This window comes from Lepisma saccharinum, unplaced genomic scaffold, assembly GCF_977018435.1.
Source record: "Lepisma saccharinum unplaced genomic scaffold, izLepSacc3.1 HAP1_SCAFFOLD_693, whole genome shotgun sequence".
In the NCBI taxonomy this organism is placed as follows: Eukaryota; Metazoa; Arthropoda; class Insecta; order Zygentoma; family Lepismatidae; genus Lepisma; species Lepisma saccharinum.
In genome coordinates, this window is record NW_028143364.1 from 97826 (window position 1) to 120000 (window position 22175).

The following is a 22175-nucleotide window of genomic DNA, read 5'->3' on the forward strand; positions in this document are numbered from 1 at the left end:
AAATTTTGTCCTGAAAAACCTGGAAAAGTCAGGGAATTTTATTTCTGCTTGTTTGTAGCCACCCTGAGTAAACACTTACCACAATAAATAAAAGTCTTATATTTCGAGGCTAGTACCCCAGGGCAGAGGCACAGAATACTGACACTGGAGTTCCTAGTGTTGCCAGAGAAAAGTGATAGAACATGGATTCAGGCAAGCCCTTTAACCAGTATTTACTGTGGGGTGGGTGGGTTGCAGTTTGGGAGGGAATGCTTATTGTGTGGCTAGGTTGAGTCCCGGGGGGGGGGGGGGGGCGTCTGGTGGTGTGCATGCCTGATATGTAGGTCCTTTCTCATTGTCTGCGGGTGTAGGTGTCAGTGTGCTGGGGTAATAGATGTATTATGGCTACACGGAAAGTTGTTGAAGGTGTGTTGTGGCTCTTGGTATGGGAGGCGACAGTGAAGTCAGAGTTTTGGGTAGAGGCTCTGTGGTTATTGATGCTGAGGTTCGGGGGTTAGGGGGGAGAGATTTCCCCCAGGTAGAAGTAACCACAGATTTCACAGATGAGGGTGTATATCAGGTTGGAGGAGTGGCAGGTGGCCTTTGGGTGAAGGGTCAATTCACCAGCAGCAGTAGGGATCTGGAGGATGGGGGAGGTGATGAGTATGGGGTAGGTCTTGCATCTGGGTTTGTTGCACCTGTGGGGGGGGGGGGGATGGGAGTGGTGAGTGTATTATGGACCAAGATGTTCTTGAGGTTGGGGGTTCATCTGAAGATGACCTTAGATTTGTCCCAAAAGATGTCTCTGGTGTCAGGATCACTGTGAACGATGGGAAGGAGGGAGTGGATGGTATGTTTGATTTTCAGGAGGTGAGGGTGGTATTGGGTGATCAGATTGGGAGGATTGGTTTTGGGTTGTTTGGCACGGGTGTGGGAGGTGGCCCTGGTTATTTGTTTGTTGATGAGGGTTGAGGGGTGGCCACGGTTGATTAGAGCTTGGTGCAGGCCTAGGTTGAAGATGTGACATGCTGTCATGAAAGTTTGAAGTTTTTCTGCGTCTGATGAATGTTTCCACTCTCCTCTTTCACGAATGTGTTATGGCAAAAATAAATAAACCCTCTCACAAAAAATGTCAGCATTTAATATAGCCATAAATAAATAATATATTAACATAATATATACAGCATTGTTGTGCCAGACCATAAAACTTGAGTACAATCCTCAAAATGTACAGTTTCTGCTTGCAAGACAAAAATATACAAGATAACTCCTTATGACACATGTACATCACATACAATACAAAGTTCACATCAACATACATTTGGCTATTAAAAGGAACTATAAAAAACTGGATTCAAGCCAACCTATCATAAGAACATGATTATCCAGTGAATGAGAGACACTTTCACAGTATATATGGTTATACATTATCTATTGTTATCAACTGATTTAAATAACATTCATTAAAAAGGCCCTAACAATATAATATCACTTTCATGAAACATACATATGACTGCAATGTAATCTGCTCTAAAAGTACACAACCTGCCAATGAGTTAGTCACAGTACAAAGAATATTTGCTTAAGTTTTCTTACTATATTAAATATTGGAAAAGTGGCTACTGTGTAAAAACTATGTAAAAATGGTCAGTTTAAAGACTGTCATCATCACACAACTTCCCAATCACTTTCCACGCTGTTTACTTGTATACTTGCCCCACCTTCTTCGGAAAGTCGCACAGTATGTTGTGTATGCTGCAATAAGATGCCATTCTTATTGACTGCCCACAAATCGTCCAGGGCTGATGCTGAAATTAAAAAGGAAAGAAAGTAAGAGAGAGTCCTTGACAAAAAAAAAAAAAAGTATTGAGAATAAAATTATTACTTTCCCCTTACTTTTACTATTGATTCTGGCAGACAATTTATTTTAAGCACAATATTTTCAAAGTTTCAGTCTTCCTCAGGTTTTCATATTCTTTTTTTCATTTGTTTATGGATGTAACATCTACATTGTAAAATTACTTGTGCCTAGCCTCGCTGCGACAGCGAACTTGTCATGCGGACACTTTCGTGGAGTCACATATTACAAATTAATTTTCATTATTCTTGCAACATTGTGAGAAAATGGATTCCATTATTAAATGATCTCATGTGAAATTATGGATATTTCAAAGCAAAAATTTGGTAGACTGCTATGGTATAGTTATACTGGAAAACTTATTTTACTCTGATAAGTTAACTTTTAATTTTTTGGAGCAAAATTTTATTTGTGATCAATTTCACCATCCATCTGGTGGCTTTGTCAGGCATGTACTGTCTTGCTGTAGGCGACATGGTTCCTTCTTCTTCTGCTTGTGCTCGTGGTGGCGCTAGTTGACGTGGTCCTCTCATATTCTGCCTTCTTTTGCCACGCATCTAGGTTTTGACACTGTAGGCATTGGTTCTCAGTCTTGGCGTCTGCTTCCGTGGAGAGGCGTTTGTTCACATGCACAGGTGGGCTTTTTTGTGAACACTTAAGGCCCGTGCTTGGTTTCTTGTCACGTTGGGGGAGCAGGTTGAATAGCAAGAGCAAGGTTTTATTGAGTGCCCTGGGGTTAGTGTTGAGGTCAGCGGGTGGTTTTTAACACACACAGATGGAAAATGGAAATATATATATGTGTAAAAGTTTGGATATTTGTAAATGGTCTTGCCTAGGTTACTTATTGCCCGGTAGCCAGGGAAGCCAACGGTTGTTTTTCCTCAACGGCCTTCCTGTTTGAAAAGTAATAATAGGGCCTTGCCCCGGTGGTTGGGGATGGGCCAGTTTCTTGGAGGTATATATACCGGGTTCCGACTTGTTACGGTCTCTCTCAGATGCTCAGACACTCGGACAGTTGCTGACTCTCTCAGATACTCTGATACAAGGCCCGATGGATTGAGGCAGTTTTTTTACTGAGCCAGATGGATGCATAGAGATGCACAGAGAGAAAGCGCCGTATATAACCTCTGTGTGATAAACTGTGGGAGTGGGTTAGCGCTATGCTAAATAGTGTGCTCGTAGCTCAGATGAAATGTACATTGCTGAATGAGAGGACTGCATAGGGACTCTTGCATGATAAACTGCGAGAGCAGGTTAGCGTTATGCTAAATGATGCACTCGTAGAATGAAGTCCTGGAAGTCCTGTTAAGTGCATTTCTCTGTGATAAAGGCAACCTGGGGAGGTTGTTAATGGAATGTAACAAAAAGATGTACCTAGTCCGGCCATAAATACTGTTACACACTATTTTGTGAATAAATTGAATATGGTTTCAGATTTTTAAATGTTCTTTTAGTATGTTACACTTACATATATTACACACAAATAGCACCAATCAGTTTTCAAAATATACATTTTTTGCCCTCACACAAGCTCGAAGTCTCCCTGGCCAGGCATCTATTGCAGCACGGATGTTGTTGATGGAAAAGTCTGCCCCTGCTGCTATCAAGGAGTAGGGTGCCTCTTCTTGCAGACAGTCCCCTCTAGCTCTGGGCACAGTTTGTAGTCCAAGGTACTGAGATCATGCCTATCAGATGGCCAATCAAAAGTGGAGATGAAATCGAGTATACTGGTCTCCAGTCACCGTCACATCATACCTTGCCTTATGAGCTGGGGCAGAATATTTCTTGAACGTCCATGATTCATTGTGAAACATTGTTTGGTTCAACAGTGTCACGAGAGGGTCCAGGACACTTTCCACATACACTTTCGCACGGCTTTTAAGCCCTTTTCTCACAAATGAGGCCTGGTGGAATTCTCATAGCTCACCCCCCACCAAACCATGACTGAGGAGGGCTCGTGGCATCTCTGATTTTTGGGAACTCTCTCACAAACTTCTCGAGAGTTTGAAGCATACACCCTTTAATTTTGGCGGTTAAAACTTTATTCAGTGGTGAACAATTTCTTATCAGTGAAGGGAATCCTGCAATGCCCATTGGCAATGTACCTCTGCAGGAGCCGTCTCGATTTCAGTCCCCTGTGCTTCTTCACTTGTGTCGTCAGGAAATTTCCAGTACTCCACCGGTAAGCTCCACTTCCAAGGTCTCCATTAAGTACCCTGAACATTGATTGTTGTGAAATGTTCAGCTCCTGTGCGATTATCACTTGCTTCCGGATGGGATTTCGGCAGATGCGAGCCAGCACTGCTTTAACAGCGGCAGCTGTTCATACAGTGTGAAGTCGGCCAACTCTTGGGCAATCTTTCATAATACCAGTATCAGTGAGTCTCTGGATTGTCTAATACACAAACCTTTTGCTGATCTTCGGGATTTTTAGGGGCTGGAAAATCTCAGTGAGTGACTTCCCAACCACATGCAGAGCAATTCTGTTTTCATATTCACCCCACTCCATGCTAAGCCCAAGAATATACACACTTGATCTTTCACAGCTGAACACACAATGGTCAGGAGTGAACTTCAGCACAAGCATGGCTAATGAGTCTGACTACCGGATGTACAGTCCAAGCCGAAAGTTTGTAACAGTATTTATGGCCAGACTAGGTATATATGGCGAAGGGTAGAGGTGTAAATAAAGGTGTACATAAAGATATTTCCTGTGAGATGTTATTGATCGTAACACGTTTGAGAACCTTTCCAATGTGGATTTTGCTTGATGACTATTTTGGCAGTCTCTGTTATGGTTTTCGTCTATAAATGGCAGGAAAGGCTTGTTCTTCTCCTTCTGAGTCGGTGGTCAACATCATGCTCCTTGAGCATCATCACTCCCGCAGACCTCAACACTAAACCTGGGGGCCCACAATAAAACCTGGCTTCCCACTATCAGGAATATGCATACCCACCCAACCTGCTTGACCTGCGTGACAAGAAAAAAACCACAGGTCTTAAAGAGCTTGCAAAAAACGCCTGCCTGTGTATGCAAGCAAAGGCCTTTCCACAGAAGCAGATGACAAGACTGAAAACCGACACCTACAGTGCCAAAACCCTGATGTGCGGCAAAAGAAGGAACAACACCCACACCGGAATGGCAGAAAGTGAAAGGACTGCATCAACTAGCACCACCACGAGCAAAAGTAGAAGAAGAAGGAACCACACGACCTGCAGCAAGACAGTAATTACATGCCTGATGAAGCCACCAGAGGGGTGGTGAAATTGATCGCAAAGAAAATTTGCACGGAAAAATGAAAAGTAAACTTATCAGAGTAAATATCTATCTTCGCGTAACTGCCAAACAGATATCTTTAGACACAATGGAAAACTTATGTATTCAAATTTATTACTATTCCGAACAACACTTAAAATATCAATGCTATTATTAGTTTGAATTGTTACAATTTTCAAGCATCGGTATGCAGTTATTACAGGGTGACAAGAAATAACCCGTACAAAGTTTGGCGTATCCTGCCAAGAATGTAGTGTATCGTAGCCAAATAATTGTTGTGTTATTGGATTCTCCATAGTCTTTTGTAACTGTACTTGTTGTTTCGGCTTCATAACGATTACAGTCTTTGTGTTTCAGACTGTCAACCAAACGCAGTGCAATTTTTTAACTGTGGCGTCAGGGAAAGCGTCAATGTGAAATTGTTCGTTTGCTGGGTGTTCCAAAAATGACAGTCTCAGATGCAGTTCGGCGATTCAAGGAGCTCGGCCATGAAGGCGACCGTCCCAGAAGAGGAAGAAAGCCTACCATCAACACGTCCCAGAACCGCAAGATCATCAAAAAGCGAGTTCAGCGAAATCCGAGGGTCTCCATGAGAAAAGTCGCCCGTGAGATCGGGATCAACAGCTAATCAGTGCGGCAAATGGCGAAAAAGAACCTCAACCTCAAGGCGTACAAGCTCCAAAAAGTTCAACTTCTCACGGACGAAATCAAGCGCCTGCGACTCAAAAGATGCCGCCCTCTGAAGTGCCGGGCCGCAGGTCAGCAATGGGAGCGCATTGTTTTCACAGACGAGAAGCTGTTCACCGTGGAGCACAACCACCAAAACAACAGGACCTGGTCTGCAGGGGCTCCCGGTACCTCAGCCATCGTCCAACACCGCCAAAATCCGCAGTCGGTCATGGTGTGGGGCGGAATTTGCGCAAGCGGCAAGACGACCCTGGTTTTCGTGGACCAAGGGGTCAAAAGCAACCAAGAAGTGTACCGCCGCAACATTCTCGAGAACGTTGTCCTTCCGTGGGCCCAGCAGCACTTCGGCGATACACAATGGACATTCCAGCAAGTATCCGCTCCGGCCCACAGGGCGAAAATGACGCAAGCGTGGTGCAGAACCCATTTTCCGGACTTCATCGCATTGACGGAATGGCCGCCCTACTCGCCGGACCTCAACCCAATGGACTACAGTCTGTGGTCGATTTTGGAGGCCAGGGTATGTGCTAAATGCCACCACAGTTTGGAGTCGCTGAAGCAATTGCTGCATCATGAGTGGAACCGATTGTCGCCCGAGGACCTGCGGCCCATTGCCCAAAATTTCAAAGCCCGTGTGGACCTCTGTATCGCCGCCCAGGGAGGCCACTTCGAAACCAGTTGAACATCTTGTTCCTAAGGTCCCATGTCATTGTTCTTCAGTGTTGTTTTGCTCAATTGTGTCGGTTTAATAACTTTATGATCACAAACATTAGTACGGGTTATTTCTTGTCACCCGATATAATAATATTCATTACCTGAGAAGCCCGGTGGGAATCAGTAAGAGTAGCCGAATTGGTATCAGTTCAAGATCAGCACTAAATATTATTTTTATATTTTATTTTTGTCAAACAATAAAGTTTGGTAATAAATTTGTTCGAATACATCATTTACAGCATTTCTGATTCAAGTATGGAATTGGTGTATTAACAGAACAGCAGAGAAATCACTTACCATCATTCTGAGTGAGGTATACGATTTGTTTTTGATATTTGGTTCTCCACTTAGTAGTGTACACCTAGTGGACAAGTGTCTGATTGGAATTTGCAATTTTGGGTGCATCAGCACTTACGCCATTTTGCACCCGTCACATTATACAGGGTCCAGCTCCTTACCACAACTAAAATATAACTAACATAACTGTAATGTTGGGCTAAAATATTCTTACTTTGATTAAAAGCTGAGGCTGTAAAGGGGCACTCAGCACAAACAAGGACAAAACACAGGATAACACACACACAGTCCTACAAGGATTATACTGGTCTTAAGTTCAGATACCAGAGCAAAAAGCAGTCCAGGGTGTACTAAGTGGAAGTGAGGCTGACAATTGGGTGTACTACATGGAAGGATCACCCCTTACAGCCCTAGTGGACAACAGGACATAATGAGTATGGGTATTAGCCAACATGTCAGTGGAAGTTCATGACAATATATTCATGATTATGCCATTTTCTTGCAAATGGTTTATTTGTGGACCCATGTTAAGTCTGACTTTCTATTCTTTCCTGTGTGTGTGTTTTCACCCTTACAGTTTGCAGCATCACTTCTGTATAACAATGCATGCATTTTACAAGATGTTATATTGTCTATAATTTTTCCTCATTTGTATTATATGCAATACATGCTTATTACAGTAATTACCTGTTAGCGCAGTCACTGAACCAGGTATTTTCTTCCAGTAGTCTCCTATGAAATTTGTTTCACTGATCCCATACCTTTTGTAAATGTCACCATTTGGTGAAAGTGCCCATACTGCTGAATCACTGTAAGAGAAAATGCATGGGTTAGGAATAAAAAAACTTTTTAAAAATTGTGTATTGTGATAATATTTGTTACAATTTAATGAGTTCTTGTCCCCAAGATGTAATTCATTACTTGGTAAGGTATTTGGATGTCATGTGCGAGACCTGGTTTCCCATTTCAGGGGTGGGTGATCTCAAATGGGAATTTTATCTATCACAAGCACCTGTGGGGTTCACCCAGCCTCTCTTCTGGGGAGAGGGTAGGGTAGGTGACTGCCAGTTATAGCATGGTGACAATCACATCACATGTCACACACAAGATCCATACTCCTTTATGTACCTTCATAGCATGCTACAATGCACAGGACATAGCATTTTTTAATCTTCCTTCAAATTTTGATTAAATATGAACAAACATGTTACAGCTGTACAATTTGAAGTTATTTGTATTATTATCTCTATACAGGGTGGCACAGCGTTCACCTACAATTTTGACATGCACAGAACTCTGATGGTCCCAAACTACGAATTACACAGTTATGTTATGCATGAGCAACATATGTTGCCATTTTTGTCAATATGGAATGGTGCACACTGTGCTTTCCTGGCAGAAGTTCTTCAAAACTGTAAAACAGAGCCATAAAAATTTAGGGAATATTTCAACATGGGAAACATTGCATGTTCAAGAACCAACAACTTTTGATTTTATGCTGCAGAGATATCTGAAATATAAACTTTCTCAATACAACCATCAAATGTGAACAGCTGAAGCAAAAGATGAAGGATGAAAATTATTCCATTCCGTACATCATTGAAAACATGAGATGAATGACACCATGTATTAGTCTAGTACATTCAACTAAAAAATGAGCTGAAACTAAAATTAATTGTGAAGCAATATCTTTGAACAGTATCTTGTAGCGAAATGTCTAGAATAAAGGCAAATTGGTCCCCCAATGGCAAAACGTTTGTGTAAGATCATGGAGTTTATCTAATTTGAAAGCTAATTGTTTAAGGAAATAAACTTTAGACTAGAAGATTTTTACCCAAATTGAAATGTAATAAATTACAAGTAAAGAAACTAATAGATCCCACTTAGCCAAATGATTATTGCTCTCACCATTGGTGCAAGCAGTTCCAGGTTCGATTCCCAGGTGGGAGCCCTCAAAATTTCAGCACTGACCCAGCATCGTGAGGACAATTGATGAGCTACTTGAAAAGTAGAAGTAGCAGGCTCCGTTTCTCGAAAGCCAGAAAACAGTGGCAATGGGATTCGAAGTGCTGACCATGCATCACCCAATGAAAAGCCACTTGACAGGCCTTGGCTTGTAAAGGTCTGTTGCGTCATGGAGTTTAGTTTAGTTAAAGAAAGTAATGACACAATTGAAAAATGTGCAACTTAGGAAATTAGCCTGCAAGGTGTAATATTAATCCTGCAATAATGATTCTTATCTCACAAGAAAGGTAATTTTGTTGGTAATAATTTATCTAAGGAGAAAAAAAATTGTATATGTGATACCAAGGAAGATAAAAGCCAAAATGTCTGCTCAAATTCCACATAGCCAACATGGTGGCCATACTGAACATATGCCAACTTGTACAGTGGTAGACTTTTTGCAATTGTTTGCTCTAGACATTGGCTATAAGATACCAGTCAAAGAAATTGCTTTACAATTACTTCTAGGTTCAACCCTAAATTGCGTAGACTATAGATTATTGCAAGCTAAGTTCATTTATATAAAATGTTTTAAAATAACAGATAAACATTACACCACCCTGAACATTCAATGGGTGATAGACTGACAGTAAGTGCATGTGTCACATTTAGAACAAGATCCTTGAACTTGCCTGATTGTAAGATCAACAGCTTCAATTCCTGAAACAACAACCCAATTCATTCCAACTTGAAAATCTGGAAATATTGCTTCTCTTACGTAGACATTCTTTTTGTTATCCAAGGCCCAAACCATGTGGGTACGTGGACCAACACACACCTGTACGAGAAGGCAAAGAAGAAGAATGATAAGTAATTTGCAGTTCTCAAACATGACCATGTATATTTATAATGAAAATGTGTTATTAAATAAACAGTACTACATAAACTTTGGACTACATGACTAGATCCGGCCTTCCCGATGGCATATAGTAATATTGTCATCTTGTAATCAAGGGATCTCTGGTTTGATACCATTAGAGGCATACAGTGGTTCGGATCTCACTTTAACCCTTTATCAACTGATGGGACTTTAAAGTCCCACATCCTACAAATGCTTGCTACATAACACAGTTGGTTTCTGACTCGGCGGGACTTTGGCATTGGAAGTATATGCAAGGGAGCAGTAAGCAATTTCTTAGACGTAAGTGTCAGTAATGCAGCCATATTGACTATATAAAAGTGCAGTGGTCTTAGATTTATGAAAATTAGATGTTAGAATAACTGTAAGTACCCCAGATTTTCTTATATCTTATTCTTAGCTCATACAAATATGATGATAAAATAATTTTGGCCAAATATGATAGGAAAGTGAGCAACACATCATATGGCACTTTGCAGTCGCGACAGGCTTCTGGTGTCTACATTGCCCAAAAAAATCTTAATATATTTTCTTCACTTCTAAATTAGAGGCGTGCCCAGGATTTTCGAAACTGGTGGTATATACTCTTTTTCTCAGCAGCCAGCCTCTTTTGCCATTTTTCCTAATTTTGATGTTCTTTTTTACAATTACTGGGCCAAATGGGGCTATGCCCCCCCCCCCCCCCAACATTCCAGACATATCTTTTTGATGTTGTGGGGCTATGGCATAAGACAGATATCGATGAGGATATTAATAGGTGGCTGGCAGAAAATCTCTCAGATGAAGAGATACCATTTGAGGATAATAACGATAAATGTGAGGTAGAGGCATGCCCAAGAGGGTGTTGGCGGGGGTCAAAACCCCCTCCCCTGCCGCTTGGCCTAGTATTTTTTAAAAAGACCCATCAAAAAGGTGGGAAAGATGGAAAATAAGGGCTGGCTACTAAAAAAAAAAGTATATGTACGTGATTTTGGTAATTTTCTGATTAAGCAATAGAGAGGAAATTGTGTGGTTGGTGAGAAACGACATGACAATCTTCTCTCTGCAACGGCCGACCTATAATTTTGGTTCGTGCACATTCTAAGCAATCCTTTAGGTAATTTCTAATTGATTTTCTCATGTATGGCCAACAATATGCCTTTCTACAAGATGGTAAAACCTTCTGATAACCAAAATGTCCATTTGGATCATGCATTTTGTGCAATACCAATGGTATAAGTTCACAAATTTCATCTGAATTGGGTTTTTAAAAAAAGAATTTTGTTGTAAAGAAGATACTTTGAAAAGCCTTTATCAATTGTGATATCTTCCAGGCGAGAAATTATATTTATACAATTTTCATCTGCTCGTTGAGCTTTCAACCAAATAGAGGAAGTATCATCTTGTGAATCTTCCACGATTACTTGATTGATATATAATTTATCATCAAGTGCGGAATAACTTGTACAAGGCGGTTGCCCTGGGAGACGTTGCGCTTTTCGGCGACTTCAACCTCTCAATTGACTGGCAAGACCCTGTGAATGGAACAGCAAAATGTACGAACGAAGCATGGTTTATTGAAACTTTCATTTGTGGTTTAAACCTGAAACAACATAATTTGTTCAACACCAGGAAGGACAGCAACCTGGATTATGTTCTGTCAACCCTAAACGATATTAGTATCACACCACGTAAGAACCTCCTGACCTCCGACCACGACAGTATGGATGTTTCTATTCTCATCCCCCCACCCCCTAGAAGAGGTCATCGCCCCTCCATCCAGAACAAACGCTACCTGTGGAACCGAGCGCCGTGGGAGGAGATAAGACTTTCCCTCGACTCTTTCCCCTGGAGCATCTTGGAAGACGGGACGGTCGACGAGGCAGCTGACCTATTTACAGGTGTCATTCAAGCAGCAGTGACGGACCACGTGCCTACAGGGAAAATATCTTCTCGTAGATTTCCGTGTTGGTTCGACTCCGAAGTGCGGGATGTACTGGCCAACAAGACACGAGCATGGCAACTTTGGAAGGGCTTCCCGAGTGAACACACGCACAATACCTTTGCTGCTCTGCGACGACACTCAAAGTATCTCCTTCGAAAAAAAAAAATATAAGGAACATATAGACAATATCACTGCAACAATCCCGGAAAATCCAAAAAACTTCTTTAATCTAATAAACTCAAGGAAAAATAACAGTAGGATTCCAGCTGAAATTACGCATGATAGTGAAAGTGCGATAGGGGACCGAAGGGCAGAACCCTTCAACGCTTATTTTCATGGTAACTTCTGCCGCCGTCTTCCCATGCAGCGTTGCCAAATGTAAGACCAGTCTGTTCCTCCTCCCTAACAACGCTTGTCACTACACCCGATGAGGTGAAGGATCTATTGTTGTCTCTTTCAGTTCACCGTGCCCTAGGACCGGACGATATCAACACCATGTTCCTCAGGAAAACTGTGCAATCCCTGTGCTATCCCCTCTCCATTCTCTTGAACAGATGTTTTTCGGAAGGCATCTTTCCTCACGCTTGGAAACAAGCTAACATCACACCGATTCACAAAAGTGGTAACAAAAATTTTGTTTCATCTTACAGACCAATCTCCTTACTCTCTCCTCTGTCCATCATCTGTGAAAAAGTAATCAAAGACAGACTGTACAAATTTGTTTCTCCGTACTTAAGCTCTAAGCAACATGGTTTTCTTCCTGGTAGCTCCTGTCTTACAAACCTGTCTGTTTTACTCTCACATGCTATGAAATGCATTTCAAATAATTCACAATTAGATGTAATATACTTTGATCTGGCCAAAGCCTTTGATACTGTTAGTCATCGTCTTCTGATTCACAAATTATGCAATAGATTCAACATTCATGGCAAATTTCTCACCCTTCTCACAGATTACCTTAGCGATCGCCAACAACGTGTCGTTCTTCCTGGAACTGTTTCTAACTTTCTTCCTGTCCTCTCTGGAGTTCCACAGGGTAGTGTTCTAGGACCTCTCTTGTTCTTATTATTCGTTGATGACCTTGCCGCCCATCTCACAGCTCCCTCTAGCAATTACCTTCTTTTCGCAGATGACTGTAAAATTTTCAGGGAAATCTCCACTTCCGACGATACTCATCTTCTTCAGAATGACATAGCAACATTTATTTCCTGGTGCCTGACATGGGACCTTACATTACATCCTCACAAGTGTACTACTCTCACTATCTCTCTCAAGAAGAATCTGTTAAAGTCATCTTACTCCATCGCTGGCAATAACATCAAAGCAGTATCCTCTCACAAAGACCTAGGCATTGTTTTCGACCAAAAGCTCACATTTGAGGAACATATTTTATGCACCACAAAAAAGGCCATGCGTCTCTTAGGTTTACTCTACCGTTTCACTGAAATTAGTGACATCTCAGCCCTCACTTTGTACTTCAAATCATTCATCTCCCCAATAATAGAATACTGCTCTCCCGTTTGGTCCATGGCATGTCCCACTCACCTCTCCAGAATCGATTCAGTCTTTAACTTCTTCCTAGCTATAGTCCGTCACAGGGTTCCCTCATTACACAATTTTTCATCTCCGCATCTCTTGTCCTTTCTTAACTTACAAACTGCTTATCAGCGACGTTTGCAGAATGATTTCAGTTACTTATACAAAATTGTGAATGGCAAAATCCGCTGCAACACACTCCTTGAGGAATTCCACTTTAGAATACCTATGCGCACAACTCGCATTACAAGGTTATTTTATACAAAAAAACCTAGACTGGAAATTCAAAAAAGATCTCTCTTTTATAGACTTGCCACACAATACAATGATCTCCCCTCAAATATTGATATATTTTCCTCCGAGTTTGCCTTTCGGTCTTCTATCAGAAGAAATACTTGTAATTAATATCACATAGTGCCATCTCTTACTTATTTTTTTGTTCATTTGCTATTCACTTTTATGTTGTTTTGTTACTCTTAATTATTTCTTATTTATTTTTATTTATTTATTTTATTATATTTTTATCTTTATGCTTATTATAATTATTGCTCTCATTGTTGACAATTTCAGTGTAAAATGGCCACCTGTGCTGTATCTGAAATTTTCTCAAATAAATAAATAAATAAATCTGCTTAACGTATCAGCAATACTATTCGAAACTCTTGAGACATGATATAACATGAAATCAAAACACTGCAGTTTGAAAGCCCATCTCGTAAGACGAGAATTAAATGATTGTGCTGTTTTAAGCCAAGACAATGATTTATGATCCGAATATAGGTTGAAATGAGTTCCTTTAACCTTTTGTGTCCCAAGCATCTCAATCGAGATACCCAAATGTAACCCTCCCGGTCCCAAGCATCTCGATCGAGATGCTGTGTCAAGGTCGTAGTTTTTACGTTATAACTTTTCGATTTTTGGCTAGAATTTCGATTTTTTTTATATATTGTTCCTAACACATGTATTTAACAGAAATGTTTTTTTGCATTTTTTTTTGTCCTCATGAAAATTGAGAGGGGGAGGGGAGGCAGGAAAAGGGGACTTCTCTTTCGCATTTCTTTTCAAGGTCAAATTTTTGCCGACAAAGGAAGATGGGTTTTGTTGTTCTAAAGCAATGCTTTTCACTCCCTCCTGTTAGCTGCATTCGAAGGAAGCTTGTTTATCAGTATCCGATGTCAAAATGAAAGTTTTCCGTGAGGGTGCAAGCAGGGGGAGGGGGAAGACTGGTTGTTCAATCTGCGTTGTGAGAATGGAATTTCAAAGCGTGCTGAAGGAAACCTTTGTTTTTTTAGTACAAGTGTCCACAAGTTGCAACAGAGGTTACCCTGCATTGTCTAAAAATAGAATTTCAAGCAGCTGCAAGAATTGGCGCTCATTTTTCACTGCGTTCTAGCTTTTCGTTTGTGAATATTGTGCATAGGTGTCATTTTTTGGATGAAGTGACAATTTTTTAAAATAATTTTTGGGGGTTTTCTCCCTTCCCCCTCCATATATACGCCAAATTTGCATACATTTTGCATTTTGACATTTTGGGGGGGGGCAGGGGGAAACACCATTTTTTAAGAAAAGTATTTTTGAGGGGATTTCCCCCCTTTCCCCCTCCATATGTATGCCGAATGTGCATAAATTATATATCGTCTGAATCTGTGATTCATTCTGCGTACAACGGTATATCTTTCATATCTTTAGGGCATTTAGTTTCTGAGCTATAGTCATTGTAACTCTGCATTTTGAAGCTTGAATCAGTGGCATGCCGACCATTTCTTTTGGGGGTACAACTCAAGTTACATTGGTCATATGATAATAATGCAAATATTTTTGTGTTCCTTACATGTCAGCGATCATTTCCATGTGCATGTCGACACTGTCATGTACTTTTTCTTGAGGGGAGGGTGGGGGAACCAAATTTTTTTCCCCGAAATTTTGGAATTTTGAGAGTTAGCCCCCTCCCCACTGCCACATATATGCCGAATTTGCATAAATTTCATATAGTCTGAATCTCTGGTTCATTCCGCGTACAACGGTATATCACTCATCTCTCTAGGGCAATTAGTCTCCGATCTACACTCGTTTAATTGAAACTCTGCATTTTGCTCAAAATCGGCTTGGGCATCAAGGGGGTTACATTTGAAAATGGCCTTGGGCTCCAAAAGGTTAAGATATATAGCAAATTTCTTTAGAGCAAATAATATAGCTAAACATTCCAATTCGTGTGTAGTATATGTAATCTCTGCTCCTCTAAAAGTGCGACTGCTGTATTGTATGACATGAATTTCATCATTAACAACTTGCCAAAGTACACAACCCAATCCTGCTGGCTTGCATCAACAGAAACATAAAACTTCAACTCAAAGTTGGGTTAACTCAAGGCTGGTGCTGAAATTAGAGCATTCTTTAGTAACAAGAAAGCTTCTTGACACTGAGACTGAGATGTCCAGTAAAAAGGCACATTCATGCATAAAAGGTGTTATAATGGACTAGCAATACCTGAAAATCTTGTAATAAAACAATTCCTCCAAATCGCTAATTCTAAAAATTTGTGAAGTGACTTCTTGTTTTGAGGAACAGGAAACTGAAGACTAGCTGAGTCTTTCTCATGATCGAACTTAATCTCGGAACCTGAAACTATATGACCCAAAAACATAATTACAGTTTGAAAAAAATTGCACTTGATAAATTTTATGGACGTTTGTCTCCTGCAATGTCAGTAGAACATAATCAAGATGTTCAAAATGTTTCTCTATTGTTGGCCTAAATATTAAAATGTCATGTCATCCACATATATCATAAGAAATGAATGAGTCTCTGGTCCAAACACCTTATTCATTCTCTCAACATAAGAATAGAAACAGCAGATTTTATACCAAATGGCAAATAACAAAGCACATGCTGTTGTCCTCCATAGGAAAAAGCTGTAAACTTATATGAGTTGGGCAGGCGGGCATAAGTGGTCTTTGAAAATACCCACAGGAGAGATCAAGCGAAGAAAAATATATTGCACCATTAAAATGCTGAAGTATCTCGTTTATCGGTTCAACATGGGTAAGTGGTGAAATTACATGTTGGTTTAGCCGACGAAAATCCACCACTAGACACCACTCACCATTACATTTTGGGACGATATGCACTGGATTTAAAAAAGGCGAAGACATCTCCTTAATTATTCCCCAGGTTTTCCATTTCCCTAGTTCATTCTCTAACACTGCTCTTTTGGCAAAAAGTATCAGATTCATAGGTGCCTTAATGGGTACCCTTGTGTCTAGTTCAATTTGATAAGGTTCTACAAATGCAGATTGGGATCACTCAGAAAATAAACTAGGATTGGGGTCGATCAGAAAACAAAGTAGGATATCTTATTATTAGATTCTCAAGCTGAGACTGATGCTCCCTATTGAGTGTTTCACATGATCGCACCTTCGTTGTGATCTGATCTAAACAAACGACAAGTGAATTTTCTGCTTCTTTGACTACAGTAACCTCGTGCATCTGGCAGTGATTCTCATCAATTGTGCTTTTGATAGAGTTAAATGGCTGAACCAATTCAGAACCAGTAGATGCCAACAAACTAATTTCATTTCTTCTAAAATCGAGTAAACCTTTGTATTGCCTTAAAAAAATGGTATTCCGAGAATTAATTCAGCATGCAGTTGTTTCAATACAAATATCTCCAAAGAAAAAACTTCCAAGTTAACTGACATACTTATACTCTTCAAACCAGCAACACAAAATTTCTGTTGTCCTGCAAACGGCAATAACTTCAAGTTGATACACTGCATCCAGTTTGGCAGTCCGAACAATTGATTTTATAGTACACCATAATTCATGACTGACCAAATTATGGTATGGTAATACCACAAACTGTTCCTGTGATGAGAGGTTGATCAGTAATAGTAGTAGGTATGCCAGTATCATTTAAAATCCAAGTAGGTTCTTCGTACCAATCTAATTGGAAATATATTGAAAGCGGATAACAATGATCAACTTCAAATTACTTAATACAGCATACTGACAAGTTGTGCCTATATTATCACTACGGTATGATTTAGACAGACCCTCATTTATGTTGGTGCGAGCAAACTGGTCCACGTTCACCCTCGATGTTTGTTTAATGTTTCTTCAGGAGCAGAAGAGATGAACTGTTTACAAGAAGTTTCTCTTGGATCGAAAGGTGTAGCATTTTCATTCAATGGGGTATTCAACACTGTAGTTACATTGCAACAGTTTCCCGTGGATAACTGAGATGACGAATATCCACAATTGGCACATATATTGCATGGTTGACATGAGTGGAAATTATAGTCAGAGAAATTAGAGTTAGGATGCAGTGTAAATTGCTGTCATTGTTGCTGGTTTCTGGCATTGAAACTGTTGCCCATAAACTTCCCATTATTGTTGAAGTATCGACAGCTTTGTGCGCTATTTTGCCGGAAATTTCTAGTTACTGTGTCATTAAGTCTATAATGGTTATTTGGTCGGTTAGTTAGGTTAGGGTTCCCATAATTAGTATTCCTATTAAAAATCATTGTCTTCTGGCTGCAGTTTGATTGTTGGTTTTCAGCATCAGTTGAAACATCTGTACGTGGAATCTTGATTCTTTTATTTTCATCGCTAGAAGAAACAAATTTAACAAAACAAAATTAACACTATCGTTAGGTCTTACATTACGTCTTTAACCTTCATTTCCATTACATTGATCACCATTCGCAAACAATGAATGTCTAGCAACACTTTGAACTCTCAGTTTTGCCCTCGCACTATTACTGTTGGTAAAACTTTTAGAATTGTTCCCATCGTGTCGGAAATTTTTTTCACATACACTATCATGAACATTAAAACTCCTGCTCGATCTTGAATTGACTAAATCCAACCTCTTTAATAACACAATTACATCATTCATTTTATCTAACCTAGCAGCTAATATAGTTTGTGCAATATCAATAACTTCTGCATCATTTGGACGATCAACTAAATTATAATATGCTGAATGCGTACATATAGCAAAACTTTCCATACTACTCGTCGACTTAGGATCATATTTATGGCTTGTAAGTTCAGACAATTGACCCTGAGTTAACGAATAAGACATATAGTGATTCAGAAATTCGTCAACAAACTGTTTGTAGGATGTGAAAGCATGGCCCTGGAAACAATTAGTCATACATTCGAGCCTTTGCATGTCAGTATCTCCCGAATATTTAGGAAGCACGTAAGTTCATTCAATCTTACCAATCGTTGAGGTTCTTGAGTAAGCGAACACACACAATTGTCAAGATAATCACATCGATGATTCTGCAGGTTTAATGACTTTTGGTTTACTTGCCTCTTTCTTTCCTGCCCAGGACCATCCGAGTACAAAAAATGGGTTGATTAACATAACTTGTTGGTATTACTAGCTCTCACTCACACTCACTATATCTAGACGTTTGTGCCTTTGTGAAGCAATGTGATTGTGTTCGTCATCAGAAACATCACACGCTGAAGAATCAGATGATTTAAGAGAGGTTAGATTCCGTGCAGGAATACCAGGTTGACAGTTACCATTCACATGAGAGATATAAACATGTACAGTATTACTTGATTCAACATTAGTGGAAATCTTAAATGTTAAGTTAGTGATCTTTTCCTCACATGCTTCCATGCACTTTGTTATTTCGTCCTTGTTCACGTCATCAAGTCTTTGAACCTGCTGAGACAACCCTGAAACATTGATCTGACGTTCTGTAATCTGATCATTCAATCCAGCAAGTTTAGCAGAATTTCCTGTGCAAGTAGAGTTCACTTCCTCGATATTCCCTGTTAGCCCTTGCACTTCCCTTTCCATTTCCTGATGTAATGAACGTGTTGCTAATTTGCAGGACTCTGCAACTTCGGCTAATTTCTTCCTAAATGATGTACTCAATACGTGGAAGTTAAGATTGAGTACTTGCTGTGAATTTTGAATTTCCTGTTGAGATTCTCTGAGTTTTGTAAATTCTAGCTCTTGACTTTCCCTGATTTTTGTGAACTGAAGCTGTTGTGACTCATGAGTTTCCCTTATTTTTGTAAACTCAAGCTGTTGTGACTTGAGTTTCCCTCATTTCTGTAAACTCAAGCTGTTGGGACTCTTGAATTTCCCTCATTTTTGTAAACTCAAGCTGTTGTGATTATTGAGTTTCCCTGATTTTTGTAAATTGCAATTTCTGAGACTCGCTGATTTTCCTTAACTCTGCAAGCAAATCAAACATTTGAAAAGGAACATTACTCTGCTCTGTTGACATTTCGGTGAACACAGAAGGTCGAAAAGTAATTTCTCAAACATATTTTTGACTTCGTTTCCATTGCACAAAAGCTTCAATACTAAACAGATCATAAGATGGATCACAATCTTTACAGAAATAATTTTCGTTTAGCTGATATAACTCCCAATGCTTATCAGACAAGCCCAAACATTGTAAATGGTACCAATGGCCACAATTTTCACATGCTACCAACCTTTCCTTATCGGGATCTTTGCAGCACTTACAATATTCATGGCACCAGTCCTATCTTGCGATTCATCAGGTTTATCACAAATGATAGATCTAGCTGTAAGACTTGTTTTGGATCTCAGGTTATAAGGATTACTTGATGTGTACATTATAGAAATTTATGTACAAACTAAATTCACAAGAACAATCGTGTAAGTGAACACTTAAGCAAAACACATCACTCAAGATCGTGCTGATAACGGGCTACAATCAATGCGGGACCACCAATTATACTGTGATGATCACTTGTTAATTATTTTATATGGTTCGAATTAGTTCATAAATATTTCGAATTATAACACGAAGGTGAAGATACAACTTCTGTGGGTTTATATTGTAGTAAAATAACTAAGCAAGATGCATTTCACTATTACCTGTATTACGATTTCATTATATCCATTGCTATATGACTATTGATTTCCGTTGCTATAGCAACATCAGAATTCCAAATATTACATTATTTATACAGCATTTAGCACAAATGAATAACATAATTAACGTTGTACAAAGTAATTATTATAAATTTCTTTAACCGTTAATTGAAAGTGACTTGTATAATATGAAATTAATTTTAATAAACATATAATTATATTGTGCAAATCCACAGGACCATCACATCACCTCATGAGCAAGAATTTGAAACTTGGGAGATACTTTTGTAGCACTGAAATGTTGATACTTCAAAGTTCTAAATTATACAAGTAACTCCATTTCCATGAAAAGTGAAGTTACGCCATTTATACTCTGAAAATATATGAACAGTGGGGCAAATCTCCACAAATGCAGTTTCAACAATAGACATTATTCAATCAAAATGAGGCAAAATAACCATGACATGGTTTAACATCTTTTGGCAAAATTCTACATAATGAGACTTGGGCATCCTATATATGCATACAGAATAGTCCCAGCCCTCCACACCAGAGTATTAGAAAGGCAAGTAAATCAAAGAAATAACTGCTATCAACATTAAAGGAATGGCCAAACATTTCCAACTTGTGAAATTAAGGGACATATTCATGGTACAAGACTGCTATAATTTACTTCTTCACATAATACAATGATTTGCAAGTAACATTTGATTGTTACTGTCTTAAATAAAGATGTAAAAGACTTACTTTTGTGAAGTAACTATTTCGCCCAACCGTACTGCCATCAACAGCAACCCATGCAGGTAGGAATGTATTGTTTTCCATGGAAGAAGGTGAAATCACAGCCATATGAATAACACCATGGTTATCACAAGCCCAAACAACATCAGTACCACATGAAATGTGAACCAAGTGTACCTCATCTGAAATGAAACAGTGATTATGGTAGTATCATAATTGGACAGTTTATGTGTATCACATTTATTTGGGAGGAGGGGGGAAGAGTTAAGGATAAGAAAATGAACTTCTGTGTGTTTTATTCCATCTCCTGTTAATGAAATTAAATGCAATACAAATCTGAATTTGTTTATTATCATGTTGACAATGGTGACATATTATATAAACACACAGGGGGTTGATATACAACACAAACAAATTTTCACAGCATGCAGAAGACATCACAGCAAACAATTTTTCATAAAATTGTTTTATTCACCAAGGAGAATTGTGAAATCAATTACAGGCTATTTATAGAAATATGAAATTACAATTATTGGCAACTATACCAATAAACAAATACACTGGGATGAGAAGAGATATTTGTATTTCTGAAGGCTGCTTTACATTGTTCGAGTGAGGGAGAGAGTTACTGGGACGAGTTACTGGCCTGTCTGCTCGTCTCGACTCTTCTCTGGCGAGTAGCTGTTTACACACTTTCTACTCAACTCTAACAAAGTGAGATAGTGTGTGCAGCTGTTTGGTGCTCTTTGGACAGAATTAATTCATCGACGTTGTTGGCTTGTTCCTCTGGCGATTAAATAAAAGCTCTGGAATGGTTTACATATTTTCTTTTAGGAGAAATGAATACAATAATGTAGAGGACATGTCTATAAAGAAAACTAACTTCCTAGATTTTTCTATTTTCAATCCTTCTTGGTTGTATGTAAAACGTAAATTCTTTATTTTCAATTTTACTTCTCCTTCGCCAAATACATCAAGTCCCACATCTTGCACTTATGGCCTCATATGTCCATAGTTTCTTTGGTTTGTTCCTATAACCAACACAAATTCCATGGACACTCGTATACACGGTACAGTTCTACAAATTTTATGTTGTCGGACTTTGATTAAAAAAAAAAAAAGCAAACTCACAACACTACCACACACACACAGACACTATGCTCTCCTCCAAAAGCATTTACACTGATCGAGTGGTCTGTAGAGTTTATGCGCAAGTGAAAAAATCAATGAGGGAGGAAGAAACTCAGTCTAGTCGCTGTCGTTGTTGAACAGCCACTCGACTGTCCTGACAACTGGAGCGAGTACTGACTCCAGTACTCTCCCCACTTGTTTACACGAGAAGAGTATCTCGATTTACCATAATCGCTCCAGCTACTCTCCCGTCTACTCGACCAATGTAAACCAGGCTTAAGTATATTTCAA

General features: G+C 39.4%; 1 protein-coding gene across 1 annotated transcript; it reads right to left on the reverse strand.

The window, feature by feature from the left end:
* Positions 1 to 1102: 1102 nt before the first annotated feature.
* LOC145983136 (uncharacterized) lies at positions 1103 to 20924 on the reverse strand. The gene is made up of 4 exons (XM_083116414.1): positions 20760 to 20924; positions 9449 to 9594; positions 7500 to 7621; positions 1103 to 1787 (listed from the first exon to the last, which is right to left on the reverse strand). The coding sequence occupies exons 1-4, from the start codon at positions 20859 to 20861 to the stop codon at positions 1648 to 1650; spliced, it is 510 nt and encodes a 169-aa protein (XP_082972540.1). The 5' UTR covers positions 20862 to 20924; the 3' UTR covers positions 1103 to 1647.
* Positions 20925 to 22175: the final 1251 nt, after the last annotated feature.

Excerpts from the sequence above, each read along its gene's own strand:
- LOC145983136 (XM_083116414.1), bottom strand. The coding sequence starts at position 20,861 with ATGGCTGTGATTTCACCTTCTTCCATGGAAAACAATACATTCCTACCT. Across the intron at positions 7,622-9,448 it reads GCTGTTGATCTTACAATCAG|TGATTCAGCAGTATGGGCAC; the intron begins GCAAGTTCAAGG and ends TTTCTCTTACAG. Across the intron at positions 1,788-7,499 it reads TTCAGTGACTGCGCTAACAG|CATCAGCCCTGGACGATTTG; the intron begins GTAATTACTGTA and ends TTTTAATTTCAG.